A 25457-nucleotide genomic window follows, 5' to 3' on the forward strand; every position below is an offset into this window, starting at 1 on the left:
GGTTGAGACATTTGCCAACAACCTACCTTTAAACATGTCTCCTTACTCCCTACCTCTCCCTCCCTCCAGCCAATACCTTACCTCGCTCCAAACTCCAGATCAAATTCTTTTTCCTCAAGCATTACCTACACCAGAATACATGTATTATTGTGCAAGTTTAGTAGCACATTTAGAATCAGGTTTATTATCACTGATATGTCATGAAATTTGTTGTTTTGTGCAAGCAATATAGAGCAAGTCATAAAAATTACTATAGTCACAAAATTAAATGTTGTGAAAGAATAATGGTGAGGTAGTGTTCATGAACCATTCAGAAATCTAATGGTGGAAGGGAAGAAGCTGTTGATAAAACATTGAGCGTGACTTTTCAGACTCCTGTACCTTCAACCCAATGGTAGTAGTGAGAAGAGGGCATGTCCCAAATGGTGAGGATCATAAATGGATGAAGTCTTTTTGAGGCACAACCTTTCGACTATGTCCTCAGTGGTGGAGGGTTGTGCCGTGATGGAGCTGTCTGAGTCTACAACCCTCTGCAGCTTCTTGTGATCCTGCAAATTGGAGCCTCCATACCAGGCAGTGATGCAACCAGTCAGAATGCTCTCCACCATACACTTGTAGAAATTTGTTAGTCTTTGGTGACATACCAAAACTACTCAAGCTCCTAATGAAGCCTCCTCGTGGTTGCACCAGGTTAAATCTCGAGACATTGACACCCAGAAACAAAGCTGCTCCACCCTTTCCACCACTGACCCTTTAATGAGCACTGGAGTATGTTCTCTCATCTTCCCCTTCCTGAAGTCCACAATTAATTCCTTGGTCTTGCTGATGCTGAAGGAAATTGTTGTGACACCACTCAACGAGAGGTCTATTTTGCTTCTATGCAACTTCTTGTCGCCATTTGAAGAGTTCTGCCAAAAGTGGTGTCAGTGAATTCAGAGATGGCATTTGAGCTGTGTCTAGCCGCAGTCATGAGTGTAGAGAGCAATGGGCTAAGCGCATAACCTTGGAGGTGTGCTTGTGTTGATTATCATCGAGGAAATATTACTGATCCTCATTAATCCTGTGGTCTTCTGATGGTTCCAGTTGCAGAGGAAGGTTCAAAAGCCCAGATTTTGAAGCCTGTTGATTAGTACTGACGAGATAATAGTGTTGAATACCAAGCTGTAACTGATAAACAATAGCCTGAAGCAAGTATTGTTCTGATCCCGGTGCTCCGACGTTGAATGAAGAGCCAATAAGAATGTGCCACAGTACAATTGAAGCCAGTCCAAGTCTTTCCTTGGGTAGGAGTTACTTCCAGCCGAGACCAACCTGTCAAAGCACATAATTTTAGTAGATAAAAGTACTAGCTGGCAATAAATATTGAGGCATTTTACCCTGCTCTTCTTGATTCATGCCATTTTGAAGCAGGTGGTAACCTTCAAATACAGCAGTGAGAGGTTGAAGATGTCCTTGAATCCTCCAGGCAGCTTGTTAGCAAAGGTCTTCAATACCCTATCAGGTGCACCATTAGGACCTGATGCCTTGCAAAGATTCTCTCTTGAAGGATGTTCTGACGTCAGCCTCCAAGTCAGAGATCACAATCACCAGATGCTTTGTGATTTACATGGATGCGGTTTTATTCTCCCTTTCAAAACTGATAACAGTACACTGGTCTGCTGTCAATGATGGAACAAAGGAAATCAGGGATGCAAAACAATGATCGAACACTTGTGGAGTTGAAAGATCATGTGGCAACCCGTAATTGAATATGTAGATAATTTTAAAATATTTGATAGAATACAAGGCCAAACATTTGTTACATTATTCAAAATTTAAGATAGAAATGATCTACATTTTCCTGGATCAGCCAGAAAGTGAATGGATTTTTTAAATTGCATAATTGAACATAACTTAATAGAAATCATTCAACATTATCCATCCAATCAGTTATCATCCATCAGGCTTTACTTCCTGACCTACAATATTGCCCAATTATCCAGTTTCTTGATTTTAAAATTCTCATACATTTCAAATCTTTTTCCCTCAATATCTGTTATTGCTTCCATCCCCAAAGCATTTCTTTAAAGCCCAAATCCAATTCTGAACAATATGTATTTTGGAATTAAACTGCACCACTCCTGGCAGCCACATCCCCTGCTCCAAAGGTCCAAAATTATTGAACCCCTTCCAAAAACCCCTCCAACATACATGACAACAAGGTTTTGCTCCCAGATGAGCTCAATGCCTTTTATGCTCACTTTGACTGACAATACATGGTGGCATCTTCACGAACTCCCACAGCTTCCAACAACCTGAGATTTCTGTCTCTGAGGCTGAAGCAAGAGCAACTTTCAGGAGGGTAAACCCATGGCAAGTATCTGATCCAGATGGGGTAAATGACCGACTATTGAAGACCTGTGCTGATCAGCTGGCTAGAGTATTCACTCTCTCTCTAACCTCTTACTTCACAGTCTGAGGTATGCATCTGCTTCACGCAGGCTTCAATCAAACCGTTGCCCAAGAAGAATGCGGCAACCTGCTTCAATAACTATTGTCCACTAGCACTTACATCCAACTGTGTTGAAGTGATTTGAGAGATTGGTGCTGAAACATATCCACACCTGCCTGAGGAGTGACCTTGATCCACTCCAGTGTGCCTACCGTCACAAGTCAACTGCAGATGCCATTTCATTGACTCTTCACACAACCCAGGAACATGTGTACAGTGAAGATGCAAGCATTAGGATGCTCTTCATTGACTACAGTTCTACATCCAATACAATCATTCTTTCAAATCTAATCAATAAGCTCCAACCCCTTGCCCTCAGTATCTCCTTGTGCAATTGGATCTTAGATTAAAACATAGAACATAGAATAGTACAGCACAGTATAGGCCCTTCAGCCCACATTGTTGTGCCGACCCTTAAAACCTGCCTCCCATACAACCCACCACCTTAAATTCCTCCATGTACCTGTCTAGTAGTCTCTTAAATTTCACTAGTGTATCTGCGTCCACTACTGACTCAGGCAGTGTATTCCACGCACCAACCACTCTCTGAGTAAAAATTCTTCCTCTAATATCCCCCTTGAACTTCCTATCCCTTACCTTAAAGCCATGTCCCCTTGTATTGAGCAGTGGTGCCCTGGGGAAGAAGCGCTGGCTATCCACTTTATCTAGTATACCTCTATCATGTCTCCTCTCATCCTCCTTCTCTCCGAAGAGTAAAGCCCTAGCTCCCTTAATCTCTGATCATAATCCATACTCTCTAAACCAGGCAGCATTCTGGTAAATCTCCTCTGTACCTTTTCCAATGTTTCCACATCCTTCCTATAGAGAGGCGACCAGAACTGGACACAGTACTCCAAGTGTGGCCTAATCAGAGTTTTATAGAGTCACATCATTACTTCGTGACTCTTAAACTCTATATCTCAATTTATGAAAGCTAACACCCCATAAGCTTTCTTAACTACCCTATCTACTTGTGAGGCAACTTTCAGGGATCTGTGGACATGTACCCCCAGATCCCTCCGCTCCTCCACACTACCAAGTATCCTGCCATTTACTTTGTACTCTGCCTTGGAGTTTGTCCTTCCAAAGTGTACCACCTCACACTTCTCCGGGTTGAACTCCATCTGCCACTTCTCAGCCCACTTCTGCATCCTATCAATGTCTCTCTGCAATCCTCGACAATCCTCTACACTATCTACAACACCACCAACCTTTGTGTCATCTGCAAACTTGCCAAACCACCCTTCTACCCTCACATCCAGGTCATTAATAAAAATCACGAAAAGTAGAGGTCCCAGAACCGATCCTTGTGGGACACCACGTGACACAATCCTCCAATCTGACTGTACTCCCTCCACCACGACCCTCTGCCTTCTGCAGGCAAGCCAATTCTGAATCCACCTGGCCAAACTTCCCTGGATCCCATGCCTTCTGACTTTCTGAATAAGCCTACCGTGTGGAACCTTGTCAAATGCCTTACTCAAACCCATGTAGATCACATCCAATGCACTACCCTCATCTATATGCCTGATCACCTCCTCAAAGAACTCTAGCAGGCTTGTTAGACACGATCTGCCCTTCACAAAGCCATGTTGATGGTCCCTGATGAGACCATGATTCTCTAAATGCCCATTTTTTCTTGGCTTTGTGGAACAATTGATGTTCCAAACCTATTCTGGTATCTGTCCCCCACTTTTCCTTCGCTACATCGACGACCGCATTGGCACTGCTTCCTGCATGCATGCTGAGCTCGTTGACTTCATTAACTTTGCCTCCAACTTTCACCCTGCCCTCAAGTTTACCTGGTCCATTTCCGACACCTCCCTCCCCTTTCTAAATCTTTCTGTCTCTATCTCTGGAGACAGCTTATCTACCGATGTCTACTATAAGCCTACTGACTCTCACAGCTATCAGGACTATTCCTCTTCTCACCCTGTCTCTTGCAAAAAGGCCATCCCCTTCTCACAATTCCTCTGTCTCCGCCGCATCTGCTCTCAGGATGAGGCTTTTCATTCCAGGACAAGGGAGATGTCCTCCTTTTTTTAAAGAAAGGGGCTTCCCTTCCTCCACCATCAACTCTGCTCTCAAACGCATCTCCCCCATTTCACGTACATCTGCTCTCGCTCCATCCTCCCGCCACCCCACTAAGAATAGGGTTCCCCTTGTCCTCACCTACCACCCCACCAGCCTCCGGGTCCAACATATTATTCTCTGTAACTTCCGCCACCCCCAACAGGATCCCACCACTAAGCACATCTTTCCCTCCCCCCGCCCCCGCTTTCCGCAGGGATTGCTCCCTACGTGACTCCCTTGTCCATTCATCCCCCTCATCCCTCCCCACCGATCTCCTTCCTGGCACTTATCCTTGTAAGTGGAACAAGTGCTACACATGCCCTTGCACTTCCTCCCTCACTACCATTCAGGGCCCCAGACAGTCCTTCCAGGTGAGGCGACATTTCACCTGTGAGTCGGCTGGGGTGATATAGTGCGTCCGGCGCTCCCGATGTGGCCTTCTATATATTAGCGAGACCTGACGCAGACTGGGAGATCGTTTTGCTGAACACCTACACTCTGTCTGCCAGAGAAAGCAGGATCTCCCAGTGGCCACACATTTTAATTCCACATCCCATTCCCATCCTGATAATTCTATCCTCGGCCTCCTCTACTGTAAAGATGAAGCCACACTCAGGTTGGAGGAACAACACCTTATATTCCGTCTGGGTAGCCTCCAACCTGATGGTATGAACATCGACTTCTCAAACCTCTGCTAATGCCCCACCTCCCCCTCGCACCCCATCCGTCATTTATTTATATACACACATTCTTTTTCTCTCTCTCGTTTTTCTCCTTCTGTTCCTCTCACTATACCCCTTGCCCATCCTCTGGGCTTCCTCCCTCCCCCTTTTCTTTCTCCCTAGGCCTCTTGTCCCATGATCCCCCTCCCACTTTCAAATCTCTTACTAGCTCTTCTTTCAGTTAGTCCTGATGAAGGGTTTCGCCCCGAAACGTCGACTGTACCTCTTCCTACAGATGCTGCCTGGCCTGCTGCGTTCACCGGCAACTTTTACAAAAGTTGGTGGTGTTGTAGACAGTGTAGAGGATTGTCGAAGATTGCAGAGAGACATTGATAGGATGCAGAAGTGGGCTGAGAAGTGGCAGATGGAGTTCAACCCAGAGAAGTGTAAGGTGGTACACTTTGGAAGGACAAACTCCAAGGCAGAGTACAAAGTAAGTGGCAGGATACTTGGTAGTGTGGAGGAGCAGAGGGATCTGGGGGTACATGTCCACACATCCCTGAAAGTTGCCTCACAAGTAGATAGGGTAGTTAAGAAAGCTTATGGGGTGTTAGCTTTCACAAGTTGAGGGATAGAGTTTAAGAGTCATGAGGTAATGATGCAGCTCTATAAAACTCTGGTTAGGCCACACTTGGAGTACTGTGTCCAGTTCTGGTCGTCTCACTATAGGAAGGATGTGGAAGCATTGGAAAGGGTACAGAGGAGATTTACCAGGACGCTGCCTGGTTTAGAATGTATGGATTATGATCAGACATTAAGGGAGCTAGGGCTTTACTCTTTGGTGAGAAGGAGGATGAGAGGAGACATGATAGAGGTATACAAGATATTAAGAGGAATAGATAGAGTGGACAGCTAGCACCTCTTCCCCAGGACACCACTGCTCAATACAAGAGGACATGGCTTTAAGGTAAGGGGTGGGAGGTTCAAGGGGGATAATAGAGGAAGGATTTTTACTCAGAGAGTGTTTGGTGTGTGGAATGCACTGCCTGAGTCAGTGGTGGAGGCAGATACACTAGTGAAATTTAAGAGACTACTAGACAGATATATGGAGGAATTTAAGGTGGGGGGTTATGTGGGATGCAGGGTTTGAGGGTCGGTACATTGTGGGCCGAAGGGCCTGTACTGTGCTGTAGAATAGTACATATGTTCTATGTTAAAATAAATCTCAGGGTTGTATATGGTGAAATATATGTACTTTGATAATAAAGTGGGCAGGATGGTAGCACAGTGGTTAGCACAACTCTTTATAGTATATGCAACCAGGGTTCAATTCCCACTGCTCCCCGTAAAGCATTTGTACTTTCTCCCCATGACCATACGGGTTTCCTCTGGGTGCTTTACAATTTCCTCCTACAATCCAAAGACATACCGGCACACCGGCTAATTTGTTATTGTGAACCATTCTGTAATTAGACAACCAATAAATTAGGTGATTGCTAGGCAGTGTGGCTTGAAGGTTCGGAGGGGCTTACTCCTCGCCTATTTATTTTTTTATTATTTTTTAATTTTTCAGTGATTTTTGGTAGGAACCTTGTCAAATGTTGAAATTCAAAGCAATGCACCATTTGGTCACTTCGGTCAATTCTTCTTCGAGAAAAAAAAGAACTTGATAAGTTTTTCAGCCACAATTTTGTTGATTCTACTTAATTAATGATTATTTCTCATATATTTCCATCAATAGATATCAGGCCAATTGCCTACAGTTACCCTGCTTTTTGTCTTCTTCTCTTTCAAAGTACCTGTATGGATTTCACAATAAATCCATACTGGACCCCAAGAAAGGGAGTTTGTGGAGTCCCTCCAAGATAGATTCTTAGAACAGCTTGTACTGGAGCCTACCAGAGAGAAGGCAATTCTAGGTTTAGTGTTGTGCAATGAACCGGATTTGATCAGGGAACTCAAGGTAAAGGAGCCATTAGGAGGTAGTGACCATAATATGTTAAGTTTTAATCTACAATTTGAGAGGGAGAAGGGAAACTCGGAAGTGTCAGTATTACAGTTGAACAAAGAGAACTATGGTGCTATGAGGGAAGAGCTGGCCAAAGTTCAATGAAACAATACCCTAGCAGGGATGACAGTGGAACAGCAATGGCAAGTGTTTCTGGGAATAATGCGGAAGGTACAGGATCAGTACGTTTCAAAGAGGAAAAAAGATCCTAAGGGGAGTAAGGGGAGGCCGTGGCTGATAAGGGAAGTAATGGACAGTATAAAAATAAAAGAGAAGAAGTATAACATAGCAAAGACGAGTGGGAAGCCGGAGGATTGGGAAACTTTTAAAGAGCAACAGAAGGTAACTAAAAAGGCAATATGCGGAGAAAAGATGAGGTACGAAGGTAAACTAGCCAAGAATATAAAGGAGGATAGTAAAAGCTTCTTTAGGTATGTGAAAAGGAAAAAAATAGTTAAGACCAAAATTGGGCCCTTGAAGACAGAAACAGGTGAATTTATTATGGGGAACAAGGAAATGGCAGACGAGTTGAACAGGTACTTTGGATCTGTCTTCACTAGGGAAGACACAAACAATCTCCCAGATATAATAGTGGCCAAAGGACCTAGGTTAATGGATGAACTGAAGGAAATTTATATTAGGCAGGAAATGGTGTTGGATAGACTGTTGGGTCTGAAGGCTAATAAATCCCCTGAACCTGATGGTCTGCATCCCAGGGTACCTAAGGTGAGGCTTTAGAAATCGTGGACGCATTGGTAACCATTTTCCAATGTTCTATAGATTCAGGATCAGTTCCTGTGAATTGGAGGGTGGCTAACGTTGTCCCTCTCGTCAAGAAGGGAGGAAGAGAGAAAACAGGGAACTATAGACCGGTTAGCCTGATGTCGGTGGTGGGAAAGATGCTGGAGTCAATTATAAAAGAGGAAATTACGAGACATCTGGATAGCAATAACAGGATTGGTCCAAGTCAGCATGGATTTACGAAGGGGAAATCGTGCTTGACTAATCTTCTGGAATTTTTTGAGGATGTAACTATGAAAATGGACAAGGGAGAGCCAGTGGATGTAGTGTATCTGGACTTCCAGAAAGCCTTTGATAAAGTCCCACATAGGAGATTAGTGGGCAAAATTAGGGCGCATGGTATTGGGGGGCAGAGTACTGACATGGATTGAAAATTGGCTGGCTGACAGAAAACAAAGAGTAGCGATTAACGGGTCCCTTCTGGAATGGCAGGCGGTGACCAGTGGGGTACCGCAGGGTTCAGTGCTGGGACTGCAGCTGTTTACAATATACATTCATGATTTAGATGAGGGAATTAAAAGTAACATTAGCAAATTTGCTGATGACACAAAGCTGGGTGGCAGTGTGAAATGTGAGGAGGATGTTATGAGAATGCAGGGTGACTTGGATAGGCTGGGTGAACGGGCAGATGCACGGCAGATGCAGTTTAATGTGGATAAATGTGAGGTTATCCACTTTGGTGGTAAGAACAGGAAGGCAGATTATTATCTAAATGGAGTCAAGTTAGGAAAATGGGAAGTACAACAAGATCTAGGTGTTCTTGTACATCAGTCACTGAAAGCAAGCATGCAAGTACAGCAGGCAGTGAAGAAAACTAATGGCATGCTGGCCTTCATAACAAGTGAAATTGAGTATAAGAGCAAAGAGGTCCTTCTGCAGCTGTACAGGACCCTGGTGAGACCACACCTGGAGTACTGTGTGCAGTTTTGGTCTCCAAATTTGAGGAAGGACATTCTTGCTATTGAGGGAGTGCAGCATAGGTTCACAAGGTTAACTCCTGGGATGGCGGGACTGTCAAATGTCGAAAGATTGGAGCGACTGGGCTTGTATACTCTGGAATTTAGAAGGCTGAAAGAGGATCTCATTGAAACATATAAGATTATTAAGGGATTAGACACGCTGGAGGCAGGAAGTATGTTCCCGCTGATGGGTGAGTCCAGAACCAGAGGCCACAGTTTAAGAATAAGGGGTAGGCCATTTAGAACAGAGTTGAGGAAAAACTTTTTCACCCAGAGAGTGGAGGATATATGGAATGCTCTGCCCCAGAAGGCTGTGGAGGCCAAGTCTCTGGATGCTTTCAAGAAAGAGATGGATAGAGCTCTTAAAGATAGCAGAATCAAAGGTTATGGGGATAAGGCAGGAACTGGATACTGATTGTGGATGATCAGCCATGATCACAGTGAATGGCGGTGCTGGCTCAAAGGGCCGAATGGCCTACTCCTGCACCTATTGTCAATTGTCTATTAATAAGTTTTCCAAACCTCTTATTCCTCTAAAATCTTACAAAGACTGCATTTACTAACTTAGTAGCCACTTCTTTTAGGGTACTAGAATGTAAGCTATCTGTGCCACAGACAATATCTGCCTTTAGACTCCTAGGTGCCTAATACCATTTCTCTAGTGATGTTGATGGTGCTTATTTCCACATTGCATCATTCAGTATTAGTAAGCTATTTGCCACAAGTTTACCAGAAAGATATTTTGCATCAGACTAATTTCTCTGCCACATGACTATTGCATGAGTCTCATTGTATAAGACTAACACATTTACTTAGACTGTTCTCTTTTCATATATTTTAATGTTCTTGTTGTCTTTCTTTATTATCCCTCTCTAGTTTGCATTTATTTTTGCTTCATCTTTTTGTCCTCCATTGCTGAATTCTGAATTTATCCTAGTATTTGACCACACTGTTAACTTTTGCATCCTTATACATTTTCTCTTTCAACTTCATACCCTCCTTCACAACGAACAAAACAGAAAGTGTTGGAGATACTCAGGTCAAGGCAACATCTGTTGAATTCTTTTAAATGAATCACATTAAAGGTGCAATCTAAATAGAGGCTAAAAACTTAAGAAATAACAGAAGAGCTCTCAGTGCATGATACACCATTCGTTAAGACAGAAACATAGAAAACCTGCAGCACAATACAGGCTCTTCGGCCAACAATGCTGTGCTGAACATGTACTTACTTTAAAAATTACCTAGGGTTACCCATAGCCCTCTATTTTTCTAAGTTACATGTACAGTACCTATCCAGAAGTCTCTTAAAAGACCCTGTTATATCTGCCTCCACCACTGTCACCGGCAGCCCATTCCACGCATTCACTACTCTGCGTAAAAAACTTACCCCTGACATCTCCTCTGTACCCACTTCCAAGAACCTTAAAACTGTGCCTTCTTGTGTTAGCCATTTCAGCCCTGGGAAAAAGCCTCTGACTATCCACACGATCAATGCCTCTCATCTTATACACCTCTATCACGTCACCTCTTCTCTTCCGTCGCTCCAAGGAGAAAAGGCCTAGTTCACTCAACCTATTCTCATAAGGCATGCTCTCCAACCCAGGCAAAATCCTTGTAAATCTCCTCTGTACCCTTTCCATAGTTTGCACATCCTTCCTGTAATGAGGTGACCAGAACTGAGCACAGTCAAGTCACTTTCTATTGTCATTTCAACCATAAACTGCTGGTACAGTACACAGTAAAAATGAAACAACGTTCCTCCAGGACCATGGTGCTACATGAAACAACACAAAACTACACTAGACTAAGTGAGACAACACAAGGTTACACTAGACTCCGTAAAACAACACAACAACTACACCAGACGACAGACCTACACAGGACGACATAGTGCACAAAACAGAGCAGGGCAGTACAATAAATAATAAACAAGACAATAGGCACAGTAGAGGACAAATTACAATATAATAATAAATGATGTAGATGTCAGTCTAGATGCTGGGTATTAAGGAGTCTGATGGCTTGGGGGAAGAAACTGTTGCAGATCTGGTCGTGAGAGCGCGAATGTTTCAGAACGTTTTGCCAGATGGCAGGAGGGAGAAGAATTTGAATGAGGGGTACGTGGGGTCCTTCACAATGCTGTTGGCTTTACAGGTATTCCAAGTGGGGTCGGACCAGGGTCCTATATAGCTGTAACATTACCTCTCGGCTCTTAAACTCAATCCTACGGTTGATGATGGCCAAAACACCGTATGCCTTCCTAACCACTGAGACAATCTGTGCAGCAGCTTTGAGTGTCTTATGGACTCGGACACCAAGATCCCTCTGATCACACTACCCAGAAGTTTATCATTAATACTATATTCTGCCATCATATTTGACCTACCAAAATGAACCAACTCACGCTTATCTGGTTGAACTCCATTTGCCACTTCTCAGCCCAATTTTGCATCCTATTGATGTCCTGCTGTAAACTCTGATAGTCCTCCACACTATCCACACATCCCCAACTATTGCGTCATCTGTAAATTTACTAACCCATCCCTCCATTTCCTCATCCAGGTCATTTATAAAAAAACCATGAAGAGAAGGGGTTCCAGAACAGATCCCTGAGGCACACCACTGGTCATCAACCTCCATGCAGAATATGACCCATCTACAACCACCCTTTGCCTTCTGTGGGCAAGCCAATTCTGGATCCACAAAGCAAGGTCCCTTTGGATCCCATGCCTCCTTACTTTCTCAATAAGCCCTGCATGGGGTACCTTATCAAATGCCTTGCTGAAATCCATATACACAACATCTACTGCACTACCTTCATTAATGTGTTTAGTCATATCCTCAAAAAATTCAACCAGACTCGTAAGGCCCTTTGACAAAGTCATGCTGACTATTCCTAATCATATAATGCCTCTCCAAATGTTCATAAATCCTGCTTCTCAGGATCTTCTCCAACAACTTAGCAACCACTGAAGTAAAGCTCACTGGTCTATAATTTTCTGGACTATCTCTACTCCCTTTCTTGAATAAGGGAACAGCATCTGCAACCCTCCAATCCTCCAGAACCTCTCCTGTCCCATTGATATTGCAAAGATCATCGCCAGAGGCTTAGCAATCTCCTCCCTCACCTCCCACAGTAGTCTCATCCGGTCCTGGTGACTTATCCAACTTGATGCTTTCCAAAACTTCCAGCACATTCTTTTTCCTTAATGTCTATATGCTTAAACTTTTCAGTCTGCTGTAAGTCATCCCTACAATTGCCAAGATCCTTTTCTGTCATGAATACTGAAGCAAAGAATTCATTAAGTACCTCTGCTATCTCCTTTGGTTCCATACATACTTTTCCACTGTCACACTTGATTGGTCCTATTCTCTCACGTCTTATCCTTGGCTGATCTTTTATTTTATTATTTCTCTGCAGTATAACCACATCCTTCTATTTCCATAATATCCATCTATCCATTTGTTATTATTGTTAGGTGCTCTTAGTCATTTCCTAGGACTAGATTCACAAACTCCTCATTGAATCAATGATACAATGACCTAGATACTGCATTGTTATCATTTACTACATTGTTATCATTACATTTACATAATATTTCCATTACGATAACAATTCTGACAATATTACGACCTTAGGGCTTTGCATTTCCCTCTAATTGACTATAATATTTTTTTTCCTGATCTCATTTCCTTTGTGGAGAAAAATACATAAAAAATGTAAGGAGTATTAAATATCATTAGAGAGATTCCTCCATAAATTCTATGCAATGATCTTTGCAAGTGTATTGAAGACTGACAAAAACTCTTGCAATCCACCACTTTGGACAGTTTCAAAAGCAGGAACAACGCTACAAAATTCATTTTATTAAGAATAATATAACCACATAATATGGCCCACTGAAAACTTGAAAGGAAAACTGAACTAGCTAAAAAACATTAACAGCAGTATCACACATTTAATTTTTTAAAAATCTTCACTGGTCACAGTGTTGCATGCTGCATTTCCACAAAGCAAAATCAAATTCTCTGAAGCAAGTCAGGTGATACCTACCCACAAAGTGAGTGGGTGGAAGCAGGCAGAAGGCACCCCAATACTTCCAAAGATCTGTTCAGAGTGGCTCTGACAAAGTCTGAACAACCAGCTTGCCTGGAGTTTTTCAATGCCAAACTACCTTAGGCTAAAGTGATCAGGGATAAATTCTGATCATGAATGAATCAATATGGTTATTGATTGTATTATCAAGGGTTTAAACCAGTGTCAAAAACAATATGAAATGTAAAGTCTTAAGCTTACTTTACTTTTAATCAGACTTTGATCTCAAAATTCTAAAGCACCCTGAAACATACAATGACGTTCTGGAAGAGTTCAAGACCAGTTGTTTGTAGAATTGCAGTGAATTAACTTTACACACAGGTACCTTCTATAGAACTATATGAAATTATATTCCCCCAAAAGTCCAGCAAAACTTTGAACTAACAAGGCTTTTGAACAATATTTAAAGTCTCTTTGTCCAAGTATATTTAAATTATTAAAAGATAAAGTTTTATTTCCTATACATATATATTGCTGGACTAGTGGATCGCATGTGCAGCACATGCTCATATAAATGAGTGACAATTCCCTCCAGAAACACTAGCTGTGAATCCAGCTCAATCTCATCTTCTGTGCATCAGCATAGTAGCTTTAGCGTTTGCACAAAAGCAGTTGGATTCTCTCTTCATATGATTAACAGCTTCATGATCACCATTATTCCATCCTACTATCCAATCACAAGTGAGCCAGTATTTCCTATGGTTCATTAACATAGATGAAGTTGAACTGTAAGGTGCCAGTCTAGAACATTCCACAATCACATGTTAATTTAATTACCCTGTCTCAAACTGAGTTCAAAAGGCAGATAACATCAGAATAACTATGCTGAGCTTCAACCCCTAAATTTTATCTATTTCTAACATTACTTCTTTGTAGCTCATACTCATCTGGTACAATGGACCAGCTCAGTCAAAGTCATATCTACCATCATTCTTCAATCCTCTTCAGTTTTTTTTAACCTAAGTCAACATGATCCATCAAGTAAACATGGCATTTTTAATCCAGTCTTCAAGACATGTAATTGCTTATATTGAATTTCATCTTACCAGGGCTTTGGACTTCTTTTCCATCTTTTCATAACTCATTAGTTTTCACATTAAACACTCCATCTTGAGAATGATCCGCATTGGTTTCCGAATCACTGTCCATTGTGTGGGTTAGAAGCAATAATAAATACCTGAGGATTCCCTAATCCAGGATCTCCAATCCAAGAAACAAGAATCAGTTATTCAAATGCAGCCTAAAATTCAATATCTTATGAACCACAATGGATTATATCCTTGCTTCAAATCATGAATAACTAGATGAAAAATATTTTTTTTTCTAGATCACTGGAGCAACTTCTTTTGTGGGGGGAAAAAACAAGTTTATGAAGAGAATATTTGTGAGGAGGAAAACAGAATTGATGGGCTAATGACCTTACATCAGAACTGATGAAAGCTCACTGGCCTGAAGATCTCAGCATATCACGGAAAGCAGCCTCCCCATCATGAACTTTGTCTACACGCTAACTGCTTCAGTAAAGAAGCCAAATAATCAAAGACCCCACCCACCCCAGACAGTCTCTCTTCTTCCACTACCCACCAAGCATAAGACAAAAGTGCAAAAGCACATACAATCTCAAAGCTTTCCACCATACTGATGTAAGGCTACTGAACGACTGCAGCCTCAGCCATCTCAAGCTTGTGGTTACATGTCACTTTAACTCCCCTTTGCACTTCTACACCAACCTATCTATCCTGGCATCCTCCTTTGCTGCAAGAAGCCAAACTCCAATTGGAAGAAAATCTCATTCTGCCTGGTTGTAAACACTGAATTTTCCAGTTTCAGGTAACTTACACCCCAGTTGCTCTTCTACACACTCACCCGTCCACCTAGATTTGTTCATGCCTACCATCCCCTCTCCCTCCCATTTACTCATTATCCCCTCCCCATCTGGTTCCACCTTCAGTAAGCAGCTTCTACTCCCCTCCCCCACTTGGTGCTAAATATTAGTAACTCTTGTTCTTCCCTCCGTCTTTCTCAATTCAAAACATCCACTTGGATTGTTTGCCTCCGAAGATGCTGCTTGACCCCCACAAGTTCTTCTCGCATACTGGGCAATCTGTTAAATTTTTAGATGCCTGAATTCATCCAGGATTTTCAAATTAAACAATATCAATTGCTCGAGTTTCCCAATGCCATGATAGACACTCCCCTTTATTTCTGCTGTAAATAACGTAATTTCCAGCATAAACTCAGATATGGTTTGTTTCTATATTTTCAATAATATTTTCCTGCTGCGACCCATGTTTAATTTTTATTCCTCTTTATATAAGAGTTGGAAGATATGGAAATATTTGATATATTTATCAATACTTCAGATTGGAAAGAAACAAAACTGACATTTACCCCTGCATAAACATTCCCTTGGATTTAAGGTATTCTATATATTATGTAATGATTCCAAAAATTAAAAAGTCCATTCAATATTTCATAAAATTTTACATTATCTGCTCAAAAATCACAATCCTTATGAAAGAGTAATATACATACCACTCAAAGTGGAATAGGCATTTGTCCAAGGAGTAAATTTTTTAAAACAAGCCTACTGTAAGACAACTTTGAAAGTTAATCAAAATCTGCATTGGCTGAAGTCCGATAGCAAATTGCCAAGCCACAGAAAGAACAGTATGATAAGAAATACAAAGGAAACATTCCTACATGCCATTTCCTTCCGTAAGATAGCATTCTAATTTTATAGAGTTAAGTATATAGTTCTACAAATACTGTAATTACTATGTTTTTTTCAAAGGTGCACCAAATGCATCTCTCCACTCATGAGGAATTTGACATTGTTTAATATTATAAGTGTGGTTTTATGCATTTCCTTTCAATTATGCACCATTATATCAAGCCTTAATACACGATTTCAAGCCTCAATACATGATTTGAATTTCAATGTTTTAATAAGCCCAGATCATGACAAAAGTACATGAGCACACACTGATGATAAAAATCACGATAAAAGCACACTGGCTCCACTAGATCTTTTTCCATTAAATAAACTGCATGTTTCACAAACTCAGATGAAACTAATGAAAGCTACAAAGGCAATTTGAACTTAGCAATTGCAAAATAGGTAGTGATCTATACAGACCAAAATACTAGAGTGAAAAATAAAGTTGAAAAAATGATGGAAGTTGAACGCTAAAATATCATCACATGCCGTCATAAACAGATTTCCTCACCGAGTTGTTTCTCTTGTAACTTGTGTAAATTGATAACAAACTCAAATGCGTTTGCACAACCCTGCTGCATATTTGAAGGACTGCTCCAAGTTCTGGTTGCATTTTAGCCCAACAATTCTCATCTTTGGACAGCTGGGATGGAAGTGACAGGCCGTTTGCAGGGCACCCATGCGGGTGTGCTCTTGGAGCTGGCCAAAGGTGACTTCCACAAGTTACTGCAATGGGCCAAAAAATCTCTGTCCAAGCAGATGCCCATCTCTTTTCAGAGGATGTCATCCTTGCCCAGTGAGCACACTATGCTCACTGATTCACTGGAGGCCTTCTGGGAGTGGTGGACACTGCAGGGGTAGAAGTACATCCTGGTCAGCAAAAAATTAAAATTGTTACATGAAATGAAAATAAGTATCACAGTTTCAAGAGGAAGAGCTACCCTTAAGGGTCTACCTGCAATGCACCTAAATTAGTTGACAAACGTGTTTAAACTTGACGACCAATTTACCTTTACAAATAGAAGGTAATTGATGTGTTAAAACTAGGTTATAGAATAAGTTTACTTGGTATGTAAATGCTAACTTCAATATTCTAAAATTTATAAATGAAGAATATGTTCAGAAATAAAAGTGAAATAGAAGAACAAGTAATTCCTCCAATTTGAATTGTGTCATCACATCACCAATCAACACAAGTGTATCACTACCTGACACAATGTGGACGAATGAGACTCAACTTCAGAACAAGAAGTAGAAAAGACGATTTATTATTCATAACTGAAGTTATAGATTCAACGGAGGAAAAAAACTGCACAGATTGTAGCTGGAATGTGCAAGTGTCTGTATTGAAAATTAGTTTAAAATTTCATCTTTTTGAAAAAAGGATACATTCGTAGAGCTCCTGTGCGGCACCCAATGGCAAGAATTTTTTGTACTGGATCAAAAGCTAAGGCCGTCGGTTGGCAGGGGAAGCCATGGCGCACGGTCTGCAAAATAAGAAGTGGGACCAAAGGATAAATTTTAAATGATTTTGTACCTTTGTCACTCTAGTAATATATTGCACATTAAAAGCTCGTATCTATCATAAGCTTTCAAAAATTCTTTTAAATAACAGAAGACATTTACAGGGCAGAAGCAGACCTTGCAGAACAATTGATCCTTAAGAATATTTATGCACAACCCCCCCCCCCACCACCATCAAACCTCCCGTTAACATTTTTTCCACATGCTTACCTTCTTTCAATGCAAGTACATCTATGCTAGTTACCACCACTACTATCCATGGTGACAAAGGTCGATTCTTACTACACCGTGGGAAATGCACTCAGAGGCCACTTTATCAGCTACCTCCTGCACCTATAAAGTGGCCACTGAGTATGTGTGCATGGTCTTCTCCTGCTGTAGCCCATCCACTTCAAGGTTCAATGTGCTGTGCTTACAGAGATGCTCTTCTGCAAACCATTATTGGTTATTTGAGTTACAGTCACTTTCCTGTCAGCTTGAACCAGTCTGGCCATTCTTCTCTGATCTCTCTCATTAACTAGCATTTTCGCCTACAGAACTGCCAATCACCACTAGGTGCTTTTTTTTTTGCTTTTTGGCACCATTCTCTGTAAACTCTAAGAGACTGTTGCGTGTGAAAATCCCAGAAGATCAGCAGTTCCTGAGATAATTAAATAATCTCATCAGGCACCAACTATCATCCCATGATCAAGGTTACTTAGATCACATTTCTTCCTCTTTCTGATGTTTGGTCTGAACAACAACTGAACCTCTTGACCATGTCTGCATGCTTTTATGCATTAGGTTGTCTCCGCATGTTTGACTGATTCAATACTTGTTTTATTGAGCAAGTGTACAGATGTGCCTAATAGAGTGGCCACTAAGTATAATGCTCCCTTGAACCCAATGTTGTTGTCCTAATTTTGCAATAGCTAGTTCTGGTACAATTGGAAACAGTAGCTCCGCAATTACACTATCAAATTTTATGAATTTTAAGCTTCTTATCAGGTCACCGCTCAGTATAAACAGTTCTAGCCCATTCACTTTTTCCTGATTGGTATATTCGTAAACCTTTGAGCACCTGCCATCTAAGAGTTCAGAAATCCTAATGGTTCAACATCTGGCTCATCAGTTCGTACTCCCTTTAACATAGAGAGGCTCTAATTCTTGCACTCCCTTTAAGCATACCACGTTTGTTTAAAAAGAAGTTCAATACCACTTTAAACATCTAAAAATGTGAATTACAAGCGTTGGAGTATTAAGAGTATTAATAACATCCAATTATCCAGAAAATGTGCAAGTCCAGCGCTGCCAGTGCACTCAGCATGTGGATTAACAGTTTTACTGTAACCTCTTAATCATCTTCACAAAACTAAAATGGGCATCTTTTTTGATGCATCTATTCTATATAATCAAGTTCAGACTGAATTGCAAAAATCTTTGTGGAATGATATTTATAACTCAAATCTCAATATGCTTCAATGTTCTTTTCCAAAGAGTATATGATTACCTTGCTCTTCCTACCAATTAAGCCACTTACCTTATCTATATTAATCATTTGCTAATTGCTCCTCAGTCTGCATGTTTATTTGTCTTGTACTTTGTTGCATTCCTCACTGCAGCTTCCAAGTTTGAATACTCTATGAAAATTGTGGTTCCAGTACCAGTTCAAATCATTTATACCAAAGATGAACAACAGTGATTTTACCCTTAATCCTTACTTCACTTTTCAATGTTTCTCTACCAGACACTTGGGTCAATGTGTTCTCAACAAAGTCTACTATTGGAAAACTTTTGAGGCTCTGCTAAAAATCCAAATGTTTTTGACTCTTCTATATCCTTCCTATTACTGCAAACAGATATTTATATTTTGCATGTTTCCATAAATGCTACTTAATACTATTTGGTTTTACAGAACTTGACGAATTTTTTTTAGGTTTTTTTTGTATCACAGTTCAGCATTTCACAAAGAGATTTCAGCTCAACGATTCATAGGATACCTTTAATAATATCATTTTCTGTTTAATGAGATTGTATTCCATAACCTGGTTCAGTCTATTGATTATATTCATCTGCACTGATTCACCCCAGATTTAATAGAAGATTGTTTGAGAAAATTTCATGCATCATCATATCTAACACATAGAAAAAGCATGAATTCTCAAGCCTGCGTCAACTCTCAGAACAGCAACTGACCAATAGTTCAATTTGGTAACCCAACCCGATTTCTTTATTTATGTGCCTTCCCAATATCCTAATTTACTAAATCACTCATCCAGACATCCCACCTCTCCTGGAACTTCCGGGTGTCTCCCGCATATTAATAGTGGCTCCCTGATGCCCGCAAATTATATACAATATCACGAAAGTCAATTTTTTTGAGAGAGAGAGAGCGAGAAAAGCAAGAGGGAGCGCGCGCGTGAGAGAGCGAGAGAGAAAGCAAGTGAGAGCGCGCGAGCGAGAGCGCTTGAGAGAGAGAGAGGGAGAACGAGAACGTGAGAGAGCGGGCCATTGCAGAGTGTTCAAAAAAACATATAAAACGTACGTCACCCCAGACTACACTAAAGTGTACCCCGCCTAACGGGGCAAAATAATGACAGTGTTGCTCGTTGCACTGTTTGCAACAGTGACTTTTCTATTGCCCATGGTGGGTTAAGACTGTAAAAGACATGTTGAGGTGAGTTTAACAGGTGTCATTCGTTCATTAGCATAGCTAACGTTATTTAACCTAGCTGGCCAGCTGCTAAGGAGCTGCTCTATTGCAGACATCCCACCTGTCCCGCCAGAAGTCTCCCGCAAATTGATGGTGCTACCTCCCTGAAATGAGTTTTTGCAAGGTGGGATGTCTGCTCATCAAATAATGATGTCTGTTTCCACCTTCCTTTTATTACTGTCCTTCTTGAATTTTCCCCTTTTCTCTCATCTGCTATAATTCCCCATTTTTGCTTTCTTACCCCACTTCCCTTTTAATGGGTACTTTTTCCCTTCAATTATCCCCTTTCCTGCAGACTGGCCCAAATTTACTCCATGCAAAAAAGGTCAGTACTCATTTTTCCATTTGTTGATGTCCCTAATCCTACAATGAAAAAAAAAAGGATTTCCCATTTACCACACATCCAAATTTTAAACCTGTGTTTAAATCCAATGCCAAAGAATTCATAACCAGGCTTTTGAAATTCTGAGCACTGAACTTTGCATTATGGAATCAAAGTACTGCAATAAAAAAAGTCACAGTCTCACATGGTAAGATAAATATGATTAAAACCTCTCACCGAAATGAGACTGAATCAAATTAAAACACACAGAACTCAATCCTCATACATTACTCATAGATTTCACTTTCTGAATACTTTGGAGTGCATCTTATGGGTTTTAGGATGCTGATCATGAAAATCACCATGAAGTTTCCCTATCTCACGCTTCTTTTTTTGAAATCACCTATATTTGTTATTTCAATTCATAATTCAAGTCAGAATAATGGATGCCAAGATTAAGGAAGGCATTTTTGTTGGTCCACAAATCAAACAGGTAATTTGAAGAATTTTTAGTGGGACCAGAAAATCACATGAAAGGCATTCAAGGATGTTGTTGAATTTTTTTTCTTGGCAGCTACGCAGCGCCAAACTACATGTGGCTGGTTGATGACATGCTGCAAGCATACAAAACCATGAAGTGCAACATGTCACAAAAGATTCTTTTTTCGCATTCTTATTTCGATTTCTTCCCTGTAAATCTTGGCGCAGTCAGTGGCAAGCATGGTGAAAGGTTTCACTGTGGTCATGGAAATGCTATCAGGGAAACTGGAGTCCACCAATCCTGGCTGATTATAAATTGGACACTTAAGTGAGAAGACTCAGACACTGAAAATCATCAACAGAACATGTTTAGCTTAGATGAACTACTGCAAAGCATCAGCACCATTATGCAATTAAATGCATTATATTCAATAAAAGTGAATTATTGTTTCTCCAAATTCTTACATGATACAAGCAGTCTGAAATTATATTGTGTTCAGCTTCAAGCTGTCTATCATAAAAAAAATTCTGAGGAAGCAACACTTTCAAAAAAAATTGTTGTCCAGTGTTATCTATCAGTAAATATCTGTAACCAACTCCTTCAACAGTAATTAATAATTAGCTCATAGTTGTAGGGAAAATTTTTGCAAATCATATAATCACCTAGATAATGTGTAAAATATGATGATGGCTAATTAAAACTAAAAAAGAAATAGATGTAGCTACTGGGAATCTGAAGCACAAGCAGGTGTACACAACTCCCTGACACAGTTCTTTAGGTTTTCTAGGTGCCACTTTGCTTCGCATTTTTCTAATTGTGTCCTCACTTTTTGCTATTAAATGGACACCATATTTTTGGCAAATTCATCTTAGCTTTTCAGTAAAGCTGCCACTGATCCAAAATGATAGGAGAAGACAGGACGGGGAGGGATGGAGCCAAGAGCTGGACAGGTGATAGGCAAAAGGGGATACGAGAGGATCATGGGACAGGAGGTCCGGGAAGAAAGACGGTGGGGGGGGGGACCCAGAGGATGGGCAAGAGGTATATTCAGAGGGACAGAGGGAGAAAAAGGAGAGTGAGAGAAAGAATGTGTGCATAAAAATAAGTAACAGATGGGGTACGAGGGGGAGGTGGGGCCTTAGCGGAAGTTACAGAAGTCGATGTTCATGCCATCAGGTTGGATACTACCCAGACGGAATATAAGGTGTTGTTCCTCCAACCTGAGTGTGGCTTCATCTTTACAGTAGAGGAGGCCATGGATAGACATGTCAGAATGGGAATGGGATGTGGAATTAAAATGTGTGGCCACTGGGAAATCCTGCTTTCTCTGGCGGACAGAGCGTAGATGTTCAGCAAAGCGGTCTCCCAGTCTGCGTCGGGTCTCGCCAATATATAAAAGGCCACATAGGGAGCACCGGCGCAGTATATCACCCCAGTCGACTCACAGGTGAAATGTTGCCTCACCTGGAAGGACTGTTTGGGGCCCTGAATGGTGGTAAGGGAGGAAGTGTAAGGGCATGTGTAGCACTTGTTCCGCTTACACGGATAAGTGCCAGGAGGGAGATCAGTGGGGAGGGATGGGGTGGACGAATGGACAAGGGAGTTGCGTAGGGAGCAATCCCTGCGGAATGCAGAGAGGGGGAGGGAGGGAAAGATGTGCTTAGTGGTGGGATCCCGTTGGAGGTGGCGGAAGTTACGGAGAATAATATGTTGGACCCGGAGGCAGGTGGGGTGGTAGGTGAGGACCAGGGGAACCCTATTCCTAGTGGGGTGGCAGGAGGATGGAGTGGGAGCAGATGTACGTGAAATGGGGGAGATGCGTTTAAGAGCAGAGTTGATAGTGGAGGAAGGGAAGCCCCCTTCTTTAAAAAAGGAAGACATCTCCCTCGTCCTAGAATGAAAAGCCTCATCCTGACAGCAGATGCGGCGGAGACGGAGGAATTGCGAGAAGGGGATGGCCTTTTTGCAAGAGACAGGGTGAGAAGAGCAATAGTCCAGATAGCTGTGAGAGTCAGTAGGCTTATAGTAGACATCAGTGGATAAGCTGTCTCCAGACAGAGTCAGAAAGATCTAGAAAGGGGAGGGAGGTGTCGGAAATGGACCAGGTAAACTTGAGGGCAGGGTGAAAGTTGGAGACAAAGTTAATAAAGTCAACGAGTTCTGCATGCGTGCAGGTAGCAGCGCCAATGCAGTCGTCGATGTAGCGAAGGAAAAGTGGGGGACAGATACCAGAATAGGCACGGAACATAGATTGTTCCACAAACCCAACAAAAAGGCAGGCATAGCTAGGACCCATATGGGTGCCCATAGCTACACCTTTAGTTTGGAGGAAGTGGGAAGAGCCAAAGGAGAAATTATTAAGAGTAAGGACTAATTCCGCTAGATGGAGCAGAGTGGTGGTAGAGGGGAACAGATTAGGTCTGGAATCCAAAAAGAAGCGTAGAGCTTTGAGACCTTTCTGATGGGGGATGGAAGTACATAAGGACTGGACATCCATGGTGAAAATAAAGCGGTGGGGGCCAGGGAACTTAAAATTATCGAAAAGTTTAAGAGCATGAGAAGTGTCACGAACATAGGTCGGAAGGGATTGAACAAGGGGTGATAAAACAGTGTCGAGGTATGCAGAAATGAGTTCGGTGGGGCAGGAGAAACAATTAACATCTAAAACCCTCACTTTCTACCTCCATGGTAAACTGTTTGGACTTGTTCTGCCTGTTTAAATGTGTTTTAAAATGCCTCTAATACTTCCTGACCATGTTTTCACAGGATAACCATGTCATCCACATAGCACAGTCAGGGAGTTGTGTACTCCATACCTCAATCACCATTCCTACAAGAGAAAGATTAGGGAATCACTGGAGATGGAGCATGTGGGCGACCTAAATGTAGGTTCTAGGATAGCTCCAGTCTAGGACCACACATCGATAAAGAAGGTTCAGCCTAAAAAAAATGACCAATCAGAACAAGGCTAATTCAAATGAACCAATCAGTAACAGGCAACTCAGATCCAGCCAAACAGGACTGAGCATTAAGCCCCACCCATGCTCTGCTCAGTCGAGAAGGTATATAAGGAAGTGTCCAGGGAGACTTGTCATTTGAGTAACTTGTGCCAGAGGAAGGTGGTTGGGTTTACTGTTGAAACACTGCAATCAGTATCTGTAAGTATGTGACTGTTAAAGCCAATGGATAGATCTGATAACCAGTCACAAAGCTTCCGTAATCAGTTATAATCAGTTCAACCAATTCTCTATCTGTGCTGCGAAAGGACATGTTATTCTATGGTCTTCAATCTTACAAAAAATTTTATTTGCCCTTTGTCAAACATCTTTTGAAAATCCACATATATCAAACCTCTGATATCTTCATCAATGTTCTCTGTTACATCAAATTACTAAAACAATTTGCTTTCAATAAATCCATATTTTGCTAATTAATCCACAACAGTCATGTGACTATTAATTATGTCAATAATTACTATTACTAGAACTTTCTCCATAAGATAGAAATGACTATTTGTTTCTTTAGTAAAGGCAAAAAATTTATACACAAAATACTCTGCAGATGCTGGGGTCAAAGCAACACTCACGACACGCTGGAGGAACTCAGCAGGTCGGGCAGCGTCCGTGGAAACGTCAACCGATCTTTTCCACGGATGCTGCCTGACCTGCTGAGTTCCTCCACCGTGTTGTGAGTGAAAAAATTTATACGATCTGAAGAGAAACCAGAGTATCCTCATTTTTGAACATTTCTAATTTTCCAGTCCCCAAGCACCAGTACATCATAATCTTGCCCTCTGCCACAATGAACACATGTCCTTTTCCCCCTCTTACACCAATTTCCCCAGTTGCAGGGTAACATTTTTGAGTTCACTTTTATACTTTATGCCTGTCTTTCCTCATTTTTTTTTAAACTTCTCAATTCATTTTTCACTTTGCTTTTGAATTTTCCATCTTCAGTCCAGCTTCCCATTTGTGTTAGCAATCTAGCACATTCCTAGATGGAATAGAACAGCAAAAAGAGTCACGTTTTCTGTCATCCAGGTTAACTGTAGTTTTAATTTCCCTACCATCTCTCTCGTGGAAACGAACTGAGATTATCGTTAAAATATTCCCAACATAAACAGTTACAGTTTTATCTCCCAGGGGTTAATTTTAATTTACACTTTCTTATTTCAAGGAAATTGGCCTTTCTCAAGCTATTTTATTTTGCCTGAAATGGTCTACATTTTTCTGGAAGGTAATTTAAATACCACAATATCATGGTCATTGTTTCCTGCACTCTTAAGCATTTGGCTTGGATTACTTTGAAGTTTCTTGAATGAGCAAAAAATATACAAATCAAGAAAGTTCTCTTGGACATACTTCAGAAACTCTTTCCATCTTATATTATTAATATCACATGGAGAGTTGATATTTATTGATATGCTTCTTACAGATAGATGGCCAGAATTACACACAATACTCCAAATTTGATATGACAGTTGATATGGACAATTTCCATTATAACTATTCTTTGGCTTTGCAGTCTTCTGTAACTTTCCTGCAATCAGCTTTTCAATATACTCCTGATCAGTTTTTTAGCCTGAAGAGCAGACCCAGTAACATAGTTTCTGAACTCCAAAACAAA

At 41.2% G+C, this 25457-nt stretch overlaps 1 protein-coding gene across 2 annotated transcripts in view; it reads right to left on the minus strand.

Annotated features, from left to right (window-relative positions):
- Positions 1-25457, minus strand: part of LOC140199763 (syntaxin-binding protein 5-like) — a 340576-nt gene that overhangs the window by 277454 nt on the left and 37665 nt on the right. For both annotated transcript variants that reach the window (XM_072262244.1, XM_072262243.1), the window contains exon 2: positions 17202-17299. In XM_072262244.1, coding sequence (XP_072118345.1) covers positions 17202-17299 — 98 coding nt within the window. The remainder of the gene's footprint in view (positions 1-17201; positions 17300-25457) is intronic.

Source organism: Mobula birostris, chromosome 6 (assembly GCF_030028105.1).
Source record: "Mobula birostris isolate sMobBir1 chromosome 6, sMobBir1.hap1, whole genome shotgun sequence".
In the NCBI taxonomy this organism is placed as follows: Eukaryota; Metazoa; Chordata; class Chondrichthyes; order Myliobatiformes; family Myliobatidae; genus Mobula; species Mobula birostris.